At 34.7% G+C, this 24,865-nt stretch overlaps 1 protein-coding gene across 7 annotated transcripts in view; it reads left to right on the top strand.

Annotated features, from left to right (window-relative positions):
- ATP11B (ATPase phospholipid transporting 11B (putative)) overlaps nucleotides 1-24,865 on the top strand; it is a 110,168-nt gene that overhangs the window by 14,914 nt on the left and 70,389 nt on the right. For 5 of the 7 annotated variants that reach the window (XR_011503268.1, XM_070509362.1, XM_044771136.2 and 2 more), the window contains exons 2-7: nucleotides 6,346-6,462; nucleotides 11,238-11,327; nucleotides 12,990-13,070; nucleotides 17,486-17,593; nucleotides 17,782-17,910; nucleotides 18,733-18,836. Coding sequence is in view for 5 of the 7 variants with exons in the window: in XM_044771136.2 (XP_044627071.2) it covers nucleotides 6,346-6,462; nucleotides 11,238-11,327; nucleotides 12,990-13,070; nucleotides 17,486-17,593; nucleotides 17,782-17,910; nucleotides 18,733-18,836 (629 nt within the window). In the remaining 2 variants the exon portion in view is untranslated. The remainder of the gene's footprint in view (nucleotides 1-6,345; nucleotides 6,463-11,237; nucleotides 11,328-12,989; nucleotides 13,071-17,485; nucleotides 17,594-17,781; nucleotides 17,911-18,732; nucleotides 18,837-24,865) is intronic. The other 2 variants (XM_070509364.1, XM_070509366.1) reach the window with 1 other exon arrangement.

Here is a 24,865-nt window from a genome sequence, read left to right as displayed (position 1 = left end):
TTTTCAGCCCTTTCGCACCCAATGTTCCCAATTTCTTACAAATGTTTTATAAATGCTCCTTTCTTTCTCATCCTGAAATAAAATTTAAATATGTAACCTGCCTATGGAAATAACTTCTTTAAAAAAATCAACATTAAAACCCTAGTTGTTGTTTGAAGGAAAAATAACGTTTATATTAAGTAAAGTCTATTTCAGTATGTAAATGCTCAATCATAACCACACTAGATGTAATGAATTATCAGTTGCTGTAATCATTGTGAATGCATGGCTCCTAATGAAGATGCTGAAAGTGTAGTGTATTGGTGACTCAAATTCAAGTGACATTCCCATTGGTGATGCAATTTTCTGAAATAGTGAACAACTCTTTGTAAAGTCTGACAAAGCAAAATATTTTCTTTCAATTTGCATGGTAGTTACATTCCTGAAAAATTCACAAATCCATACAAAATATTGTGTATTTATATTTAAATAGGAGGTTCATATTATTCTAAAGAGATTGTTATCAACATGAATATTAGGCAGGGCATTTGGAAGTTGTCTGGTTCACAGGACATTTCTTTGGTGGCAGGACTACAATGCATTACAGAATGTGTAGTCTCTCTTCCCCACCTACTCATCTACCCACCCACTAAATGCCAGTAGACCCCCCCTCCCATCATTGTGAAAATCAGTACCAACCTTATTTCTGAAATGTTCCCTAGAAATCTTCGTTTCTTCCCTTGGGCTTGTTCCCCAAAAGCAATTTTGACTTTGAGGCATATATAGTATCCTAGCTGTAATAAAGGACTGTGACATGCAGTTCTCTCAATGAGAACAGGAAATCACATTTAAGCAACCAATCAGAAAACAGTGGGTGACTGGGAAAGCCTGTAGAGCAAAGGGCATGGTCATTCAGCAATATTGTTTCAGTAATAGTATTAGGTGGGTTGATTTGCTAAATATGAATGCTTGTATTACATTGTACCTATCTGATAACAGGAACAACATACACTTTCATTCTGTGTAAGAACAAGTGTTATGGATTTTGAGAAACATGAAAAATGTTTCTTATGGCAAGATGAAAGGTAGAATGTCTAGATTGTGGAAAGTGGGGTTGGTAGGAAGTACAGATTGTTGGTTTTCGTTATTGTGTAGATTTGTTTTTTGACTGACTACATGTCTCTGGCCTGTCTCAGAGTTGTGCACCATTGCTTCTGATGTACTAAAGAGGACCTAGGAAGCTGTCTTCATTGCCATTGTTTATGATTGTGAAAATGTTTGAGAAACCTCGGTAGAAATTTGTTTTTATCCATCTATCTCCAAACTGGATTCCACAGTTCCACGATTTACTAGTTTCACTCCTTATCCAGCCAATGTTCAACTGGATAGGCAGAGCAAAAAAATCAAATTTAGGGTTCTTGGTTATAGAAACCTTAAATTCTTACTTACTAAGGCCTATGACTTTTAAATTTGATCTGAACTGAAACCTCACACATTTATTTTTATCATAAATGTCTCTTTGATTCCATCTATGTAATTCCATACATAGTAATTACCAGTCTAGCAAATGAGGCATTTATTACTCATGGTTAAATTATGGCTAAATAGGACTCTTCTAATCCAGAAAATCCATGGTAAAGTCCCAAATGGGTGAAATTGTTATTTTTAATTGTGGTAAAATATACATAATGTAAAATTTACCATTTTAACCATTCTTAAGTGTACAGTTTGGTGGCGTTAAGTACATTCACATTGTTGTGCAGCCGTCACCGCCATCCATCTCCTGAACTTTTTCATCTTCCCGGACTGAAACTCTGTACCCGTTAAACACTAGCTCCCTTCACTAAAGCCCTGGCAGACTATGAATTTGACTACTCTTAGTCCTTATATAAAAGGAATCATACAATGTTTGTCCTTTTGTGACAGGCTTATTTCACTTAACATAGTGTCTTCAAGGTTTATCCATGTTGTAGCGTGTGTCACAATTTCTTTCCTCTTTAAGGCTGAATAATATCCTGTTGTGTGTGTGTACGACATTGTATTTATCCATCATCTGTCAGTGAACACTTGGATTGCCTGTACCTTTTGTCTGTTGTGAATAATACTGCCATGAACATGGGTGTGCAAATATCTGTTGGAGTCTGTGCTTTCACTTCTAAGTATATACCCAGAGGTGGAATTGCTGGACCATATGGTCATTCTGTGTTTCCTTTGTTGAGTCACCATACTATATCCACAGTGGCTGCACCACTTTACATTCCCACCAGCGGTGCACCAGGGTTCCAACTTCTCCACATCCTCACCAATACTCATTGTTTTCTGTTTTTATTTTTTTTTTTAGTAATAGCCACCTTTTTGTTGTGTTTGGGGTTTTTTGTGTCTGTTTTGAAGCTTTTTCTTTCTATTATGGAGGAAATAGATCACATATAAGAATTTTAAGAGTCACAGATTTACTTCGATCACTGTGAACTCTAAAGATGATTTTTTTTAGTTATGTTAAAAAAGTGTGACAATAGTTATAGGACTATAGTTTTAATCTCTTCTTAGGTCCTTTATTTGTAATGCTTGTATTTTTCATAAACTCTTTGGCATTTTAACATAGTATAGAGGCTGGTGTATTTGGTATGAAAATGTAAAATGTTATGATTCATTTCCAACTACTGCTTTCTGTCAAAGATCAACTTCTAAAAATTATAAAGCTCTTGGCTGATTTGATTTCCCTAGGCCTCATAAGTTTTTGGTTACAAGAGTCTCTTGCAAATCAGTCCCATGTGTCAATTCTTCCCCTGATCGCCACTATGAGATTTTTTTCTACCTTAAATACTCACCCACTTTCTTTCTTTTTTTTAGTACCTGTGGATTTGCCATATGCTCACAAATCCAAACAGAAGAGAAAAGAGGTTTTGAATTTCATACTTTTTTGGAGTATGAGTGTTTATTTTTAAATAGTTTAAATATGTGTGCTTGCAGAGCATAGATTCTACTTTTTAGCAGGTATTAAAATAAAATCAGGGTGGCTAGAATAGCATTAATCTGTCTTAGTTCCTTTGCCTGGGACAAGATGAAATCAGAGGAGAAAGGAGCAGGCAAGCATCAGGGGTTTGAGGCTGTGAATGGGTAGTGTGGGATGACAACAGAAAATGTGATATGTGCCAAAGGTTTCTGAACCCTGGCATGTAGCCTTGACCTAGTGATTAGGGAGTTCAGATTGTATTTCTTTCTCAGTGCCACAGAATTGCTGATCTTGCTAGAAATAGTGTGAAACTATACTTGAACTTCACACTAACAGTATAGTTACACAATTAATTCTGATAACAGAGGTTTGTTTTGACTGCTGTTAAAGAAAGTAGAGGTGTTATTGAAACATAAGGATTCTCGTGTCATTTTTAAAATACGGATATTGAGATAGGGAATTGATTACAAAAGCAAGACTTTTCTTAAGTTGCTTTAAGCTTCTTTACATCATAAAAATCTGATAAAAAACGGTGTTCACTCTCAGAAAAATGCATATTTGCATGCAGTTTCAGAGATTCACAGACCTGAACCCCATTTATGGACCCTGCTCTAATTCACTTTCTTCACTGTTGGACAGTTTTATTCTTTTATTTTTATTTAATTTGTGGCTAGTTTGATTTGTTGCAAAGATGATGATGCTAGTAAATGAAATTATAGGTTTAATTTCCATAAGGGACATTTAGCTGTACTTACATGACAGTAACAAATATAAAACCCAACTATTTTGTGTGGGAGAAAAATACACACACCCACGTGTATATGCATGCCACTGATTGTAACGTGATTGGATAAGATCATGCTGACTTTAAAATTTAATTTAAAATTGATTTTATTTTTGGAACATTTCAATGTGTCCCCTTGAAGTAATTGTATAAATCTCAAGAGTTCCAGAACTTTAGCATTGATCACTGGTATATCCAGTAGAAATGAATGGAGAATCATGAGCATTTGCTTCTGGGAAGTGCATGCATTTATTTATATATACATACATATATATGTATAAATATGTAGTAAAAAATAAAAAATATATATATTTTTAGGTGGGTCTTCATTTTGTTTTTGTTCTTCATGTTAGATGTCCCTAGTAGTAAAATTCAATCTTGGTAGAATTTAGCAAAAAATAAAATTCTGTATCAGTGGTTCTCAGTCTCCATTGTCTTGGCATCTTCTTAAAGATTTATATATTCTTTTACATGCTCAAATTTACTTTCTTTTTTCTTTCATTTATCCCAGAAGCTCACATGCTTGTTGTGTAACTTAGTGTTATGTTAACATGGTTATAGGGTGGATGTTGAATAAATGTGCCTCTTGCAGTCTAATGCTTCAGTTACCTGTGTGTCCCTCTTATAACTTGATGAATTTCACAGGCAAACTTCCTGTGAACCCCCTTTGAGAAATACAGCCATAGACCATAGCAGTCACATTCCAAGTATTTGTTTGTTCATTCAATTATTTATTGAGTTTGAGCGTGTTATGGTTTGCTTGAGTATATAACAAATCACGTAATTCTTCGTGGCTTAACATAGAACTTAAACTCAATAAATATTTGTTGAATGAATTAAATGGCATGTATCTTTAAAATGATTGTGATATTCTAGATGGAGGAATGAGTTCCAACTCTGATTGTGAGACATGCCGTTTTTCCCCCATGAGTTATTACAGGGCACAGTTGTGAAATATTTAAAAGAAAATTTATGAGAAAAATAAATATGCATGCCACATTTTGTCCTTGAAGAAACTGATTTTGAAATCAGACAAATAATGGCACATTCACATCTACAAAATCTGGTCATCAATATCAATAGCATAAACAAAGTTAAACCATGCTTTTTTTATGGAGCATACAAAGCATTTAATTTGCACAGTCCTGTACTAGTTGTTTCTAAGATCACAAAATAAATTTTTTAAAACCAAGAATAACAGCAATTGGAAACCATACATAACACTGTTAATATTCTGATGTACTGAACAAAATAATCCTCTACATAATATGGGGATGTCAACTGTCTACGTGTGTGCTTAATGGAAATTTTACAGGGATGCTAAGTATTGAATCAGGCAGCCACATTACTTAATTAGTAGATTACTAAGTTAGAGTCCTTAATGTCTAAAAATGAATCATTGTAGTTTATGAATACCAAGTTTAATTGACCTTTTAATAACGTAGTAATACTAGTACATAGCCCTTGGCCACCATGAAAAAAATGAAAATCTAAGAAATTTCAAATCATTGCCTATTAGAACCCAAAAAAGGTCTTGCATTTGATGATTGCTTTCAGCCTGTCAAGGAGTTCCCAAGATCTACAAAAGAGTACTGAAGACTTACTTGCCACCCAGGAAAAGAGTACAATACTGTAGGAATAAAAATATCACTATTCTTGTCACCAGTGAAAACTTTTCCACTAGAGATCGTTACTAAATGTACCTTGAGAGATGGTCTTGAGGACCTTGAGGCTAGAATTATAACATATATTCATTTTTCAGAGAGACGATTGATAATGTAACTAGCACAAAGAGATGATTTTTTTTTGTAGAATGAATCTGGGCAAGACTACCCAAAGCATTGTAAGTCTTCTGGGAGCAAAGAACTTTGAAACCAAGTTGATCTGGATGTAGAAGAAATAAAATATAAACTTTTGTCATCAGATGTGGTAGGTGCTGACTAGGCCAGAGCTCCATGAGACTTTTCCACATCACTGAGTAGGAATCCATCCTAAGAAAAAAGCAAGAAACCCCACAGGAATGAAAGGGAAGGAAAGAAACTTTGTCCTCAAATGCTTCTGTATGTCTTCTGTATGATTTTTTTTTCTTGTGGTGGTGTTTCTGACAGAGTATGGACTGTCTTTCATTACTGGAAGTATTATCAAGTTGGTTTATATCTGAAGATAATGTGCCTGTTTACCTATGAAAGAAAAAAGTATATGGCTTACCTCTCCTAATAATTAAATAGATTGAATGTCTATGCAGTTCAAGGCCAGTGATTATATGTGTAATCTAATCAATTAAATAAAATCAGTAGGGGCTGCCCTGATGGCCAAGTTGTTGAGTTCGCCCACTCTGCTTTGGTGGCCCAGGGTTTCACCGGTTCAGATCCTGGGCACAGACCTAGCACCGCTCATCAGGCCATGCTGAGGCAGCGTCCCACATACCAGAACCAGAAGGACCTACAACTATAATACACAACTATGTTTTAGGGGACTTTGGGGAGAAGAAGAAGAAGAAGAAAAAGATTGGCAAGAGATATTAACTCAAGTGCCAATCTTTAAAGAAAAATAAATAAATGAAACCAGTAAAGAATCGTAACAACTAGCCTTGTTGACCATTATTACTTTTTCTTTTGCTTGGTCTCAGGGTTTTGACCCACCACATCAAAGTGACTCAAGAACCATTTACATAGCCAACAGGTTTCCTCAGAGTGGCCTTTACACACCTCAGAAATTTATAGATAACCGGATCATTTCATCTAAGGTAAGAATTAACTCTTTTTTAATTAAAAATATATACCATTTTGTTTTGAAAAGTGATTTATTTGTGTATTGTAGTATACATTTATATCGTTAAAAATTCAAGGAAATGGTAGTTGGTAGATTTATCTTAATCAAAATTGTGAACTGTAAAATAAAAGAAGTTGCCAATTGCTAATACCAGGTTTCGAACATGCTAAAAATTATCCTTAGTTGGAATTAAACTAAGGAACTAATATTTATACTATGTGTCAGTCACTTCATTAGGTACTTCTTATATCATTTAATCCTTACAGCAACTCTGAGATAGCTTTTGCAAAGTGTTGTTATACTCATTTTATGTATTCGTTTCTTCAGTTGAAGTGCTGGGAAATAATTTACCCAGGGTTGCACACTAGTAAGCGACGAGCTTGGAGTTTGAACTCAGTTTTGTGTGACTTTAAAGTCTGACTTCCTCCAATTTTATCACTCTTCTGTAAACATTTTATAGTACCAAAGTACTGTTTCACTCTTACATATTCTTCCTTGTTTCCTTTTTTCTATTTTTAAGATGTCTTAGTTTATTTGGAAACTGAAGATTGTAGAGTAATGCTGTCCAATAGCCTTTTCTCTCGTAATGGAAATGTTTTCCACGCTTTATAATATGATAGCCATTAGCCAAATAGGTCTGTTTAGGAATTGAAATGTGGCTGATGTGACTGAGGAACTTAATTTTTAATTTACTTTAAATTAGATGTCAATAGCCACCTGTAACTAATGGTTACCGTCTTGGACAGTGTAGTTGTAGAGGATGTAAATCAAAAAGACTAATCATAGAGTTCTCCTTAGATCATAGCTATTACTTAATAGACCACCTTAAGAAACATTTTTGCATTGCTCCTTCCCTCCCTTCCAGAGTGACTAATATTTTTTCTCTAATCCTGATCTCATCTTTCCCAAGGATGTCATCTTAGGCCAGTAGTTCCTTTGGCCTGCCCCTTTTTTACAGCCTTCCCATTATTTACATATGCAACACACCCGTTGGTGACATTTCTCATTTTGGACAGTGGTTCTAAAGCAAAGAGCAGGAAGGGGAAGTAGAATCGAGGGTAGTAGAGGAGCTCTCAATTAATGACACAGTTCTTAGTAAATTGTGCAAGAAATAAAAATCCTTTTTGAAAATTTTGGTTTTTTTTTTAAACTTTGCATATAATTTATGTACAATAAAAGTCACCAATTTAAAGTGTACACTTTCATGAGTTTTGACAAATGTATAATATTATGTGACCACCACCACAATCAAGTTGTAGAATATATCTATCGCTCCAAAATGTTAGCAGCCAGTCCCCCTCCTTCTCACCTCTAGCACTAGCAACCACTGCTCTACTTTCTGTAACTAGAGTTTTGTGTTCTCTAGAATTTCATATAAATAGTTACACAGTTCGAGTCTCTTGTGTCTGACTTCTTTTCACTTAACATAATACTATTGAGATTCATCTTTGTTGTTGCAAGTATCAGTATCAGTAGTTCATTTCTTTTTAGTGCATAGTTTAGCCGTCAGCCTGGGTTTGGATAGTTTATGTTCTGAATTTGGGTCATTTTGCTTTCATGGACCTTTCACTACCAGTATTTTCCCCTTAAATTTCGAGCTACGTTTCCAGCCCTGGACTCTAATGTCTGTCATATTTTGTTGATAAGGGTGTAGTTTTTCCCTCCTGTTTTCCTGCAATAGCTATGAGAACTAGATAGCGTCTCTGTGCTGAGAAGCCATAGCTCACAATTCATCCTCCTTCCATTTGCAGTTTTTTTGAAATTAAACTCTCTTTTAGTTTCTATCTATGCTTTGGACCCAGTCTAGGATTTTGAATAGTGTTTTTAAATCTGGTTTTTGTAGTTCTCATCTGCTGGAGTTCACAGGGCCACTTAACTCCTCTGCCTGTACTGCAGGCTGTGTGTCCTGGAAAACTTTGGGGATTAAATGTTTTTGACCACAATTTCAAGAATGTAAATATTTATATAGACAGTGTCGGGAATTTTTCCTGACCGTAAATGAGGCTGACTTCTTGTTATTCCCTTTACGTTTCTACTCCTCTATTGTTCTCTTAAACTCCTTCCAGACTGTATTACCTTCTATCCCAAAAGCCATGATGAACTGTCCTCCTGTCTGCCTTTGTTCATGCTGTCCTTCCTTCCTGAAATGTTCTCCCTCTATTTGCGCCATTTTCAGGCTGTTGAACGTTCCTCTCTTAAAGCCCATGTCAAATATGACCTTCTTCATTAAATTTTTCTCTCATTGACTGCTTTTGTTTTAATTATTTGTGTATTCCTTCATTTACTTTATCTTTGAATACTGGTAATTCAGCTACTGATAATTGTTCTTAATCTCCTCTATTTAATATTAAACTTCTTATCTTTTGTCCTCTTATAGTGCAAGTGTCTTGCACATCGTGGATGCATGATATAGCTTTGTTTAGTTTAATTTACCATATTAACTGCCTTATCTTAAATTTAAACTTCTTTGCAATAGATTTAATTCTATAGCTATGCTTTGGTTTTCTTACTAATGTTAGACCTTAGGAGGAAAAAAGGTCAATTATTTAGTCATATATATAACCACAGAGGTTACACTTCTAATTCATTTTTCTTGGCCATTATTACATAATAATTAAAAGAATTTTAAAGCATAATAAATCATTATTTTTCTTAAAATATTTTTGTATTTAATATTATTCTACTAGAGTCCTTCCTCTGTATATGACAGGACAAGCAGAAATTCAGACTCATTCCGTCTATTAATATGTTTGTATTTTAGAAAACCTGGAAACAGTAAGTCCTAATATTTGTAAGCTAGTGTTCATAAGAAATTTTTATTTATTCTGAATTTTTCCATTGTATTATTGAGCTAGCCAGAGAAAATATCCTGAAACCAATGACCTTGCTGACAGTTTATGTAGTTGCTCTTTTCAAGATTCTGGAGGACACAATATATTGTCACTGTTATGATTTAAACAGATTGATGTAAACTTAGAATGTTGCCAACTTAATTTCTAGAAAGTTTTAAACATTTGATTCGGTGACTGAGGAGGTTACGTGGAATACTTTGACCCCTGTGGGGACAGCTGTCTTTTTACTCCAGTTAAGATGGCTGGAGATGATTTGACCCAGAGTTACAGTCTCACTTGTACACATTGAGCAGTGGCTTCTTTTGGTTTCAGTAAATATATACCTCTCTTTTCTCTAGAGCCCTGAGCATAGTTCCCATCCCCAAATTCTGGAACCACTGGTGCTACCACTTCCACAGGAAAATATGTTTCAGGTATCCCGGATTAGAACTGAAAATGTAATTTCACCTAAGAGAGAAAGGTTGTTAGGTATTGTACTACTCTTTATATACCCTTGGGTCAAATAGGCTTTTGTGAGCTCTTCTGGGAACCTAACCCTGTTTATAAAATTGTTCATATGGGATAGGCTGTTTCAGGTCTCAAACAACTAATTAAGAAGTGAATTTTTGACATACGAAACTGCAGAAATCAAAACCATTGTACATTGCACCAGAGAAAATTAAGTAAACTCCTCCTTTAAAATCTTGAATTTATCAGTAACCATTAAGGCTTCATTGCCTGACATCAGGGTAGTTATCTAAAAAAAAAAAAAAAAACAAGCCCATTGCAGCTATATTCATCTGTTCTGCTAAAGTTTTGATCTCCAGTGGTGTACCAAGTGGGAGTGTAAATGCTTGGGATAGAGCAACAAATAAAACAATGTCCCTAGTCTCAGGGATCTTACATCCTATTGGGAGAAGGTACGTAGGGTAAAGTAACAGTGCTATAAAGTGTTTCCCTGTTTCATTTATGAAATTGTGTTGTAAGTGGTGAGTGACACAAGTAAAATTGTATTACCCTGCACCTATAATATAGAGTTATAGGTTTATAAGCTGATTAATAATATAACAGTAGACACTTACATAGCTATTAGTATGAGCCAGGTTCTGTCTAAGTGCTTCATAAATTAATTACCTCATTTAATCTTTATAACAACCCTATGCATTATTGTTATTATTGTCCTTATTTTATGGAGGTCAAAGTGGGTGCAGAGAGATTTGGTCCAAGGTCACTTAGTGACCTTGAATTAGGATTTACACTACAGCAGTTTAACCCCTACCATCTATGTTCTTAACCATTATACTCTACTATCTTACTTTTAACATTGACATTGTGACAAATTTTCATGCCCTTTATGAGGTTTTCTTGATGATTATACCAGTAATCACTTATGTAAAGTATTTTTTAATCTTTTTCACATTCTAAGTTATTTTTTCATATTCCACACTTAAAGAATAATTGGATAATTATACCATTTCCTCTATTTCTGACATGAGCTACATAAAGTATGAAATGAATTGTATCTAGTATCAGCATTTCTATCACCTCTTATTTATCTTTAGCATTAGATTTAGTTTTCTGTAACCAAAGTCCAAAATAAATTATTAAAATGTTGTTTTAGATCTGCCATCTTCAATTTCTAAAAAATCAAGAATTTAATAGCAAAATTGATAAGTTCCACTTTATCTCATTTTTAAAAATTATGCCAAAATTACCAATATATTGTAAAGAAAAACAGAGTAGGAAAAAAAGTCCTGAAACTCTTAAAAACCAGATAAATAGTTTCTGTAGCATCAAGAGTTACACGAATTTGTCTAAGGGCTTAGTAAATCTGGATTTTACTTTCCTTGTTGTTACATCTATATAGTATATATTATTTTTGAATATTAATTTATCAATCTCTTCTCTTTTTTTTTAGTATACTGTGTGGAATTTTGTTCCAAAAACTTTATTTGAACAATTCAGAAGAGTTGCAAACTTTTATTTTCTTATTATATTTTTGGTTCAGGTAAGCTTTGTCACTCAATAGTTTGTTAAATTTCTAGACGTGATTTCTAAAAATATGTCTTCAGGGAAAAATTAAATTGCATTCTAAATCATTTGACTTTGGGACCAGTTTTTTTCTGCAGAGCTTCCCCATTTTATTCAGTGAATACAATGATTTAAACCACATCTGTATTTCTAAAAAAATAGCCTATGAGTTCTAAGATTAATTGTGTTTTGTTTCATCACTGATGTGCTGTGTTGCTGATAACCATAATCAAGGCCAAAAAATAATATCATCTTTCTGATACTCTGCCTCAGAGCATAAGTATCTTGATTTTTAACATACAGCACATGTTTTGGCACATTTCTGCCTATGGAACCATCTTTGTACAAAGTAAGTTTTTGTTTGGCTTTTCTTTTTTTTATTCCTTAAATTTCGCTTCTATTTAAAATTTTTTAAAAATTCGTAAGAACCCCATGAGTATAGATTTTTATCCAGTAGACCATTTTCTTAACTTAAATTTGTATTCATTCCTAGCTGTTTGACGGTTTCTTAATTTTCACATTGTGCTTTTTTTCCCAAAATATCAAAATATCAAGACAACAGCTTATAAAACTTGAGTATAAATCAAAATTTTAAAATAGTGATTGTCATTTTCTTTTAAACAGATTATTCTTTTCTGATAATACTTTAGCAGTCTCTTTCATTGTGGCATTGAATTTTTGTATAAACTCTAACTTTTCTCTCAGGAGAACCTTGGGATTTCCAAAGAAGAAAAAACTTGCCAAGTAATCACTTTAAAGCTTGAGGAAACATTTCCTTTTTAAGAACATTGCTTTCCTTCATGAACAGAGAAGGATTTTCTGATTTTCTATCAATAGAACATCAGCTTAGTTTTCTGAGAAAAGTGAGAAATTTAAACTATACCCACATAACACATGCATTTGTGATATCTCTAGCTGAGATCAGGAATTCAGCTTGTCTGTGGAAAAGAACAAATTTAATTGACCTATCCAGAGTAAAGGAACATTAATAAATTGCTAGATCCATGTTCTAACTAACCAAATATAACTACAGGAAAAATTTCTTTACTTCTCCAGCAATTTATTGAAACCTCAGTTGTATAATTTAGATAATAATTGCAGCATCATTTTTCCAAGCTGTATCCCTCTGGCACTACTAGATGTAACAAAATCACTTGTAAGAAAAAAACCCTTTCCTTGGTCCCATTCCTTGTTCTTTCTCCTTAAGTGGTGAGTTTATTCTGAATCCAGGGTAAAAATTGCTGACAAACTTTTGAGCGTTTATCAGGATGGGTAAATAAATGTGAAATGAGATTCTGAGCAGTTGTAGCTCTCCGCCTAGGCAGATATTGAGGAAGAGGTTAAGTATTCTGTGTTAAGAAGGCAGAGTGACTGAGTCCACTCTGGCAATGTTTGTGGGTATGCAATAGATTTGGATGTTCTACTAACACCATATAAAAGCTAAGTGAACTTGTGAACCTGTGAACTAAACTATACTGACTGCATAATTATTCTCTCCTATTACTTTTTACTCTGGACCATGATAAACATTTTATATAGTGTTCTCAGAATTCCCAATAAGTATGAGATTTTAGATGTTAATAATGTGACGTGCACAATATAAGAATATAATACTTTGCATTCTTTTTTTAAAATCTAGCTTATGATTGATACACCTACCAGTCCAATTACCAGTGGACTTCCGTTATTCTTTGTGATAACAGTAACCGCCATAAAGCAGGTATGAAAGGCTTTCTATCGTTTTACCCCTAAGTCACTCAGAAGTTGCTGAATATTTCCACTTCAAAGTTAACATTTATTTTTGTGAAAATAATTTCCATAAGAAAGCAGCAAATTTGTTTGATGTTGCACATGGTAAGTTTAAACTGAGTTTAACCTCTCTGTTATATTTCATGTACCTGGTGACTCATGGAATGATTACATTGTTAAAATATGTTGTTCTCTTGACACACCTAGGAAGCATCCAAAAACAAGCATTTTACATATACTAACCAATTTATATATGTAACAGTTTAATTATAATTATCTTTGTAGAGTTAGGCAATATTTAAAGGAAATAAAATTTAAAAGAGATGTGTTTATAGGGAGTGGAACATGTACTTCTGTCATGAACATTTTGAATAAAAATTGTGTAGTGATTCCTACTTTTTACAACTTTCTTTGGTCAAGTTGATTTTTACATAAAGTAGAACCCTAGGGGAAATAGCTTCAACCAAATCTTGAATTGATATTAAAATATAGGTGTAGAAAAACAGGAATATTGTATAAACATACTGAGTAAGAAGTAAATTCGTATAAATGTCATGCCTTTATAACTACCACTTCTCAAAAAATCTTGGTGGAGGCTCAGTTACACAGAGATGATCCCTTCTGCCTGAAAGAGAATTGAATTTTCTTCAGTAAATATGATCAATTTTCATTTTATAAGATTTAGAGATAAGGTTTAAATTGACATGGAAATAAAATTGACAAACATTTTATAATTCTGGGATGAGTATATTCTTTATTACCTACACAAGAAGGGTAAGAGGAGTCCATAGATGAACAATTACGTGATGTATCTAGTGTGTCAGAGTATAATGCTGCTGCTCTCGTTTAGTTTGATTTCCCTTTCTTAACTCTTTTATTGGAGACTAGAATTTGTGTACGTCAGTAAGCATCCAAGTTACTTCATACAATTACATATCTACTTGGTTTTGCAGATGTCATTTATTTCATCAGAGTACACATATTTGTCCTTTGGACCTCTTTTCTGTATATAGTTTCATCTTAGGTGATTTTATCTAGTCTAGTGCCTTAAAGTACCATGTATCTGTTGATGGTTCTCAAATTTATATGTATCCTGAAACTATTCCCTAAACTTCAGATACATGTATGTATACAACTGCTTGTGCAACATTTCCACTTGGATGTCTTAGGCTTTTCCTGACTACCATGTCACTCTCTCATTTCCTGCTCTGGTCTTTTTTCTTCGTGTCATTTGTCACTACCTGTTGTTCTATTGAGTAAATGTTTATTAGTTTATCTGTTGCCTGCATTCAAGTATTGAGCTCTATGAGGGCAGAGTCTTTGTTTTACCAGTTTACTTCCAGTGACCAGACGAAGGCCGTGCACATATTGGACCTGCAAAAAATGTTTGTTTTGATAGATGAATAAATGAATGAGTGAACCTATTGAATATATTTTTTTAAAGCAATGTAAAATGTTGATACTTTTTGCCCTGGTTTCCCAGTATATATTTGGCCTAATAAAGACTGGGTTTAATTGGAATGTGATGCTATTCACTGAATTGAAACAATGCTGGTGAATTTATATCTGCAAAATGAGTTTATATAATAATAATTGACAACCTGTCTCCTTGCAAAATAGGTTAAGTAAAAACACATAAATTCTAAAGGTAGGAAGCAGGCAGATTATACCTCAAACCTATGTTAGGACGGTTATTGCAGGTAAGTACTAAATTTACTTGAGAGCTTCCTGACAACTAAGGCAAAAGGGGAAATATGAAAGGTCATGTAATTTTCAAAGAGAAATTTGATCTATAAGGATTTTTTCCCTTCTCAGAAACAATTTCAGGACTGATAGTTTTCTCTTTTGCAGCAACTCTTCCTAAGTTTTACTCATTTAATAAACATACAACATACTAGAATGTACTGTTCAAGTTTGTAAATCCATTATTTTAGATCAATAGAATAAATTTTGGAAAAATTGTAAAAGTAAAAGTTGCCGTGTTCCATATCCCTTCTTCTTTTCTCCCCTTTTCGTCTGCCTTTGCCCTTTGCCCTTTATCAAAATAGGAAAAGCTGTATTACCAGTTATTTATACTTTATATGAATGAAGTTGTTGGTTTTGTTTTTTTTAACCTCTCCCAACCATGTTTGCATATTAAGTCTTCTGTCTAGTTGTATAATGCAAGATACAGTGCTCTGGTAAATATCAGTCTTTGCCCTTTATGAGCTTTAAACCTACAAAGTAGGGAAAGTAAGACCAAATACAAAAATAATTATAATTTAATAAGGTAGTAGTGAGAACCAATGATCTGTAGGTATTCAGAGAAAAGGTGGAATACTTCATCTGGATAATCAAGATTTCATGGAAGAAATATTAGAGATGAGACTTGGAATATGGGTAAAATGACAATTGGTGAAAAGGGTGAGAGGCAAACAACTTGGGCAAAGGCTCAAATGCTAGAAACAGCAAGACCTATTTTGGGAAGTGACATGTCTAACTAATGTTTGACCCTGTACAGGAAAGTACTAAAAGATAATACTGGAAATGTAGGTTGATACTAAATTAAGGAGGCTGAAAGATTCTTTCCTGTAAGCATTGAAAGTTATTGAGGGGGTTTTGAACAGGATAATGAATTAAAACAATGTTTTGGAAATATTAATCTGGCAGTAATATGTAGGATGAGTTAGAATTTGCAAACTTGTGTTAAAAAAGATAACGTTTTTATTATTATTGCTCTCCTGTTAATGTCATCTGACTTTAAAAGGAAATGTGCTCTTTTTACAGTTTCAGAAAAGATGTTTTGGCTCTCAAATTTCTCTAAAGTTGACCCTACCACATCTTAAATGGGGCTAACATAATTTAAGTATCTTAAGAATACTTTCTCAAAGGGTTTCTCCCTGAAAAAAATAGAACTTCAAAGCAATCTTTAATATTTGCTTTATATTTTATAGTGTTATAATATTTTTTAGGTAATACATCCACATATTTTTAAAAAATGGAAACACTACAAAATAACAGATAGTGAAAGTCTCTTATGCTCCTAACACCCAGTCTCCTAGTTCTCCTCCTGAGGGAACCTTTATTTATTTACTCATTTTTTTTTTTTAAAGATTTTACTTTTTCCTTTTTCTCCCCAAAGCCCCCCGGTACATAGTTGTATATTCTTTGTTGTGGATCCTTCTAGTTGTGGCATGTGGGACGCTGCCTCAGCGTGGTTTGATGAGCAGTGCCATGTCCGCGCCCAGGATTCGAACCAACGAAACACTGGGCAGCCTGCAGCGGAGCGCGCGAACTTAACCACTCGGCCATGAGGCCAGCCCCGGAACCATTATTTATTTGTACGTTAGTCTAGATATCTATACAGAATGTTCATATAGGCAAGCATATTTTTTTCACAAATGGTAGCATAGAGCACAACACATTCTGTACCTTTTATCATTTAATGTTATCTCTTGGATATTGTTTTATCTGTACTTCTTGCTATACCCCTGAGTTCTTGAATTTTCTTTAAAATAGCACAAGAAGTCTTTTCCACTTAAAAAACATTGCCATTCCTTAACATTTAATCAAAGGATTCTTTGTGAAAACCTTATGTCTGTGTCCTTTTTTTATGATAGCCTACCATGTTTTTTTTGAAGTACAAGTTATAATTAATTCTCTTGATCTGTTTAAGTAAGTAAAAGAACTCAACCTTGGTTTTAAAATCTGTTCAACTTTTTGTATTTATTGTCTATAATGCTCTGTGAATTTATATTTTATGACTAAAATATCATTTGTACATAGAAGCCATAGAACTTATTGATTGAATTGTTCGGAAAAGATGGGAATCAAGAATGACTCCCCAGATTTCTGGTATGAACAGTTCAGTAGATGGCGATGTCATTTGTCAAGATGGGGAACATTGGAGATGCAACAGATTTGCGGGATAATGTCATCAATTTAGTTTTGAAATGTTTAGGTATATTTATGAGACATCAAAATGGAGATAGTAAGCATATAGTTGGATAGTCACATTTAGAGTCCAAAAGAGACATATAGGCTAGAGATATAAATTTCAGAATTTTTGAAGACACATGGATAGAAGAAATCTTGTAGGTGAGAAAGTGAGGCGTGAAAAAAGGGCCCATAAATGTGCCATAGAAGGAGCCTCTTGTAAGGAAATTGAGACAGTAGTTAGAGAGGTACTATGAAAACCAGGAACATGTGTAATGAGAACCAAGAGCATAGAGTGTTTCTAGTAGGAATGAATGTCAGATGCCTGTGATTATATGCATCAAAATAGCCGAATGCAATTCTGGTGAATGAAATGTTTTGGGAAAGTTTTTATGTTTCTTTGTCTTATTTGATAAAAGTATCTTCTAATTATACTAAAAATGGTATTTTTTATTATTTTGATATTTACAGGGATATGAAGATTGGTTACGACATAACTCAGATAATGAAGTAAATGGAGCTCCTGTTTATGTTGTTCGAAGTGGTGGCCTTGTAAAAACCAGATCAAAAAACATTCGGGTATACATTTAGTAAATAATAGAAATCAATTATATTTTGGTATCACAAATTCTAATCTGATTATATTTTTGTTAAAAGCTTGCTTTCCTACATTAAAGTATTGTGATAGGCCATTTGTTTAGAACACAATAAAAATAAGGCCTTGCCTTTTAAAATCTATATTCACTTTTCCCCAAAATTCTTCATAGGTGGGTGATATTGTTCGAGTAGCCAAAGATGAAATTTTCCCTGCAGATTTGGTGCTTCTGTCCTCAGATCGACTTGATGGTTCTTGTCACGTTACAACTGCCAGTTTAGATGGAGAAACTAACCTGAAGGTTTGTACATGTATATGTTTGAAAGTGTTGCTCTTGGTAAACAGACTGCCTTTGGGTTATAGTGATATTTTCCTTTGGTTAAGGTAATAAAGTTTGACATGATAAAGGAGAAATTTTTTAAATTACTGAGACTTCAAAAAATTAAGTTTTTTAAAAGAAATAATGTTTTTTGTTTATTTCAAGGGTAGCCTCACATGGTTTAGTCAAGTCAAGGTAAAGAAAAATGGAAAGTGTTTTTAGGAAAAATATAATCTTTTAATATTTTGGTGCTTTTTTTTTTGAGGAAGATTCTCCCCGAGCTAACATCTGTGGCCAGTCTTCCTCTTTTTCTATGTAAACTGCCACCACTGCATGGCCACTGACAGACAGTGGTGTAAGTGCACACCCAGGAACCGAACCTGGGCCACTGAAGCGGAGCACACCAAGCTTAACCACTAGGCCACCAGGGCTGGCCCTTGGTGCTTTTTTAAATAGAGGACACATTTAAATTTTTCTCAGTTTTCAGAGTACAACCAAGGATGAAAATTCACATTTTTTTCCTATTAAATAGCTTATAATAAACTTGGAGCAGTAGTGACTGTTAACACAGACTTAATTTCCTTATCTGCAAATAGCGTCTATAGACAGGTAATCACAGCAGCTCCTTTTACTACTTGTTATTTTATGTTCTTCTTTCTCCTCTCTTCTGCTGTCTAGCTGAGTGATCTCAAGTGCAGAATGCTGTGGTTTCATCTGTAAAAGAGATTTGAAATAGATCATATCCAGTGTCCCATTTGGATCCTGAAACTATTCAATTTAATCCTTTTTTTTTTTTTTTTTCAGACACATGTGGCAGTTCCAGAAACAGCAGTATTACAAACAGTTGCCAATTTGGACACTCTTGAAGCTGTCATAGAATGTCACCAGCCAGAAGCAGATTTGTACAGGTATGGTGTGATAGCATACTCGTTTTAAATTCTGTTTACAGGGGCTGGCCCTGTGGCTGAGTGGTTAAGTTCGCGCGCTCCGCTGCAGGCTGCCCAGTGTTTCGTTGGTTCGAATCCTGGGCGGGGACATGGCACTGCTCATCAAACCACGCTGAGGCAGCGTCCCACATGCCACAACTAGAAGGATCCACAACAAAGAATATACAACTATGTACCGGGGGGCTTTGGGGAGAAAAAGGAAAAAATAAAATCTTAAATCCTGTTTACAGATCCTGTTGTTACAATCGTAAACATACAATGAATCTTTAGCTAAATAAAGACTTGATTGAGGGGAGGAAGAGGAGATCACTTAAGAGGAAAAAGACACTAAAAGCAGAGTTTGCCAAAATTCTAAGCCAAAGTATTAATTAAAAAAGCAGTGCTTTTAATCACACCTTCCTTCCCATTACCTTCTACTTCAGTTTGAACTGGCTTTTTAACTGTAATAGTAAATTTTATAGCTGTAATAGTAGTTATAGGAGAAGTAAGATTATTTCCTTAGAAGAAAATAAGCTAATGATGTGTGTGTGTGTGTACTCCATGAAGGCAAGGGCTATGTCGTTGTGTTCACTAGGAACTAACTACTTTTAATATTATAATTTATTAAACACCGTGTAAGTCATCTTTCAGTGATATGCTAATTATTATGGGCTATGGAATGGAAGCAACTTTTTATTATTAGAGACTTATATGAGAAACTAAACTCATTTTTACTAAATAGCTGGTCATAGAATGTAAATTATAACCAAATTATAAAAAGTCACCCTCAGCTTCTTGTCATGTTATATATCCTCCTCTGTTCGTTGAAATGTTTCAAAATCTTATCCTTAGTCATTAGCTTTTCTAAATCTCTTGCATATCTTTGTTCTGGATCAATATATTTTTAATGGAGTTTTCTCTATGTGATGTTATAAAAATCTTGCATTTTCATCAAAGTCAAATGCAGTATAGAGTTTTCCAATTAACTATAAAAATTTGGAGTCCTATGCTTTAAGAGCATTTAAACTTTAAAATAGATTTAACTGTGAAGAATTTAGAACTTTAAGATTTTTATTGTTTACTGGTCTCAGACGATGAATTACTAAAAAAATTATTAAAAACTAAAAAATGATGCAGCATTAAGCAAGCATAAGAGTAATATGAGATCAAATATGATAAGTGCTTTGGTGGATGATTTTTACGTTTTCTTGGAAAATGGGGCAAAAGTGAAAAAAACCTTTTTTTTTGGAGGAAGATTAGCTCTGAACTAACTGCTGCCAATCCTCCTCTTTTTGCTGAGGAAGACTGGCCCTGAGCTAACATCCGTGCCCATCTTCCTCTACTTTATATGTGGGACGCCTGCCACAGCATGGCTTGCCAAGCGGTGCCATGTCTGCACCTGGGATCTGAACTGGCGAACCCTGGGCCGCTGAAGCAGAACGTGCGCACTTAACCGCTGTGCCACTGGGCCGGCCCCATATTTTGTTTTAAATATAAATGTAACTACTACAGAAGACTTCTGTAATAGAAAGATAGCTCATAATTAATTATATCACTACTTTAAAAACTTTATTGCTGTTTTTATTTATTCATTCATTCATCAAATTATCATTGAGCACCTCTGTGCTCATTATGATAGATGATAAATAAGATGAATAAGCTTAGTTTCCATCCTTGAGGATCTCATAACTGTAAAGACATTATATACATAGCATTGTATTTTTTCACTTTACTATATGCTATATAAAATGGAAATATTTGAAAGCATTTTAAATTTCCAAGTATGGGGGCTGGCCCCATGGTGCAGCGGTTAAGTTTGCACATTCCACTTCAGCGGCCTGGGGGTCACCAGTTCAGATCCCGGGTGCGGACATGGCACCGCTTGGCAAGCAATACTGTGGTAGGCGTCCCACATATAAAGTAGAGGAAGATGGGCACGGATGTTAGCTCAGGGCCAGTCTTCCTCAGCAAAAAGAGGAGGATTGGCAGCAGATGTTAGCTCAGGGCTAATCTTCCTCAAAAAATAAAAAAGGTCCAAGTAGGAGAATACTTAAATGAGTATGTGGTACAGATGGAAGATGAAGTGTATAGATAATAAAAATGATGTTTTCCAAGAATTTAATGACATAGGAACATACTAAAATAAAATAAGATACAGAGTTGTAGCTCTTGTATGATCCCAATTATATACAAAGAAATGTGATAGGTAGTTAAGTAGCAAGATAGAAAAATAGATAGGTCCAGAGAAAAGGAAAATCCTCAAGAAATTACATGTCAAAATGTTAGTAGTTATTTCCTGATGGTAGAATTTCAGCTGCTTTTTAATACCTTTTTTGTTCTCCATACTGTCTAATATTTCTTGAAAGAATATGGATTGCTTTTGTGATGTAAAAAAACCCTATTTTCTGGGGCCAGCCCCATGGCAGAGTGGGTAAAGTTCTGTGTGTTCCACTTCAGCAGCCAGGGTTCACAGGTTCAGATCCTGACATAGATCTAATCCACTCATCAGCCATGCTGTGGAGTCATCCCACATACAAAATAGAGGAACATTGGCATAGATGTTAGCTCAGGGCATATCTTCCTCACCAAAAAAATTAAAAAATAAAAATAAAACAGCACCACACTGGTAAAAAAAAAAAAAAAGAGTATTTTCCATCTTACTGTGTAGTATTCTTAATGATCATTTTCAGTTGCTGCATAATAGTCCTAAATAAATGTCCCAGAACCTAACCATTCCCTAATCTTTCAATACCCAACTCTCCCATTGTTTTGCTGTTACAAATATTACATAGCGCCTTATTATAAAGAAGTTCACCAATTCAAAATCCAGTGGTTGGCTAGTTCATCACTCCCTCCTCTTTGATACAGTTACTTCACTTGGCTTCAGGATGCTCCACTATCTTGGTTTTCCTCGTACTTCGCTAGTCCCTCCTTCTCAATCTGTTTTGCTGATTTCTCCTCTTCTCCCCGACTGCTTGATGTTAGAGTGCCCCAGGACTGTCCTTGGTCCTCTTCCCTTCTCTGCCTGAATGTTTTGCTTTCAACCTTTGGAGATCTCATCTGAGCTGATGGCTTTAAAGACCATCTACATGTTGATGACTCCCAGATTATATCTCCATCCCAGACTTCTTTCTCATATTCCAGACTCTTATATCTAACTTTCTGTTCCACAATTTCACTTGGATATTTAGTAGGAATCTCAAATTAATCATGTTGGAAACTGAACTCCTCATTTTCCCTCCAAAACTCTTTCAGTTAACAGCCTTTCCCATCTCAGTTGATGACAGTTCATCCTTCCAGTTGTTCAGGCCAAAAACCTTGGGGTCAGCCATAACTCCCCACAGCTCCTCTCTGCTCACCTCCTCTCACCACATCTCATCCCAGTCCATCGGTTTACTTTCAAAATACATTCAAAATCTGACCATCTTTCACCAATTTCACTGCTACTAATTTGGTCAACCCAGCATCATCTGCCTGGATTACTGCTGTCAAAGGCATCCTTACTGGTTTTTCTGCTTTCCCTGCTTTCTCCTGCAGTCTTTTCTCACAAAAGCAGCCAGAGTGATCCTTTTTAATGTAAGTCAGATCATTTCATTCCTCTGCTCAAGCCCTGCAGTGGCTTTTCCATCTCACTGCAAGTCAGAACCCCTGTCTTTATAATAATCTATATGACCTTACTAATTACCCCCACCCTCAGCCTTTCTCTGGCCGTACTTCTGACCCTGCTCCCTCTTGCTCATCTTCCAGCTACAATGGCCTCGTTATTTTCCCTTGAGCATGCCATATCCACTCCCACCTTTTCACTAGCTGTTCCTTGTCTAACTCCTTTTCCACCTTCTAGTCTTTGCTTGAATCACCTCCTCAGTGCGGCCTACTTTGAATATTTAATACTGCAACCAAATCCTTCTTACCCCGTTCATAACACATAGTACCTTCTAGTAGATTATGTAATTTACTTATTATGTTTATTGCTTATTATCTCTCTCTCTAACTAAAATTGTAAACTCAAGGGCAGGAATCTTTGTGTGTTTTGTTCACTGCTGTATCTCAAGCACCTAAAATGGATCTGGCATATAAGAGGCATTACTATATATTTGTTGACAGTTGAAAGAATAAATATCTTTATATACTTAATTTGTGCACTTAAGTTTTCCCTTTCATTAAGTTACTTCACTATGATATATGCCAGCAAGATTTGTGTCACTTTACTATTGAATTGAAGTACCTAAAACAGTACCAGGCATGTAGTAGACACTCAATAAATATCCATTGAATGGATGGATGAATGATAGAGTTCCAAATTATTACTTGATCAAAAGATGTGTGAACATTTTTATTGTCCATTCATTCGTCAGTTATTGAGTGCGTCCAGGAACTGAGGCATAGTGCTAGACACTGAGAATACAACAGTGAAGAAACAATGGTAGCTGCTGCCTCCTGCAGTTTATAATCTAGTACTAGATTCTTCCTTAAGAACAGACAGAGCTGCAGACGTGGAATTATTGGATTAAAGCCCCAATAGAATTTGGCCTTTAAAAACATACTGACACATTACTTTACAAAAGCATTAGATGAATTTTTATTGACATGAGCAAAGTGTAATTTTATGAGATTTTTATAATTTCAAAACTTAAGTTTTATGGTTTTAAAAGTTTTGCTAATTTTGTAGATAATAGTTTTAAAATGCTACTTTTGATTTATTTTTTGTTAGAACTGCTAAGCATTTTTCTATGTTTGTTTATTAATTTCTCCCCTTTGGACATTGTCAGTTTCTTCCCAATTACCTGTTTATTAATTAGGGTTACATTGTTCCTTTTTAAAGAACTTTAATAGCTTATTGAGAGAGGCTAGAGTATGAAAAGAAATGGTTTCTGCCAAACCACTGGGAGAAATAAAAACGAGGAGAGCCTTTTGTTTAGCAGCAGCCTCCAGCAGGCGCCTCTTTCACAGTACTCACCATTTCCTCTTTCCTTGGCTCCTTTGCTCCTTTAGTTCTTTCTTTCTATTCTTTTCACCTCTTTATTTTTTAGATTCTGACTCAGCACTTCCACTTCTAAGAATTTTTTCTAATGAAATTCTACTCTGAGGAATTATCTTAATGAAAATAGGAAAAGATATATACACAAGGTTGTTTAGGGCTACATTGTTTAGACTGTCCACAAGTTGGAAAAAACCTAAACTTTCATCAGGAGTGAATTATTTAAATAAATTATGCAGTAACCCCCAAATGCAGTTCTATGTGTGGTCATTAAAAGTAATGATATAGGCCTATGTTTTTGACAGGACGTGTTAAGAGTGGGCAGTTGCCAATAGTACTTATAGTGTGATCCTATTTTTGTTTTTAACATATATGTATATTTATCTCTATGTGCATGGAAAAAAACCTCCTGGATAACGTACCCCAAATTACTAGGTGTTTATATTTGAGTAGTGGCATTACCAGTGATTATTTTCCTTTTGGTGTCTTTTTATATTGTCTGAATCAGTTTATAAAATGTATCTGTTTGAGTGTGTGTAGTCTTTATAATCAGAAAAGAGAATAATAAAGCTGTTTCCTCTTTGAAACAAATCAAAGTGTGGGTTGGAGAAAGGACTAAGGAAAGTGCAAGATGAGTTAATTCAGCATGGAACTGGTGTGAACAGATATAAGAGTGCCTTAGAATCAAGGCTAACAGGACAGATAAAATGAAGGAAAGCAGATCTTTTGTTGAAATTCAGCTCAGGAAATTCTAAAGACTGATCACACATCGTCTGTGAAAGATGCCTAGGGAGACACCAGCTGAATTGGTTCTTTGAACCTAAATCCAAAGTTGAGACTGGAACCAGGGCTAGGTAAAATTCCATTAAGTGGAGGTAATAAAAAAAAAATACTTCTCCCTGATATGGGGAGCTGAAGGAAGTAAAAGTAAGAGATTAGCAAGAAACAATGAAGCTAAAGTCTACAAGGGATAAATCACCTGTGACCTGGAAACAGGAGGAATGATAGGGGACTTTTGGAAAGGAATGCTTAA

The sequence above is a fragment of the Equus asinus genome, chromosome 5 (genome assembly GCF_041296235.1).
Source record: "Equus asinus isolate D_3611 breed Donkey chromosome 5, EquAss-T2T_v2, whole genome shotgun sequence".
NCBI lineage: Eukaryota > Metazoa > Chordata > Mammalia > Perissodactyla > Equidae > Equus > Equus asinus.
Note: the sequence above shows the minus strand (reverse complement) of the source record. Positions and strands in the feature narration are given on the sequence as shown.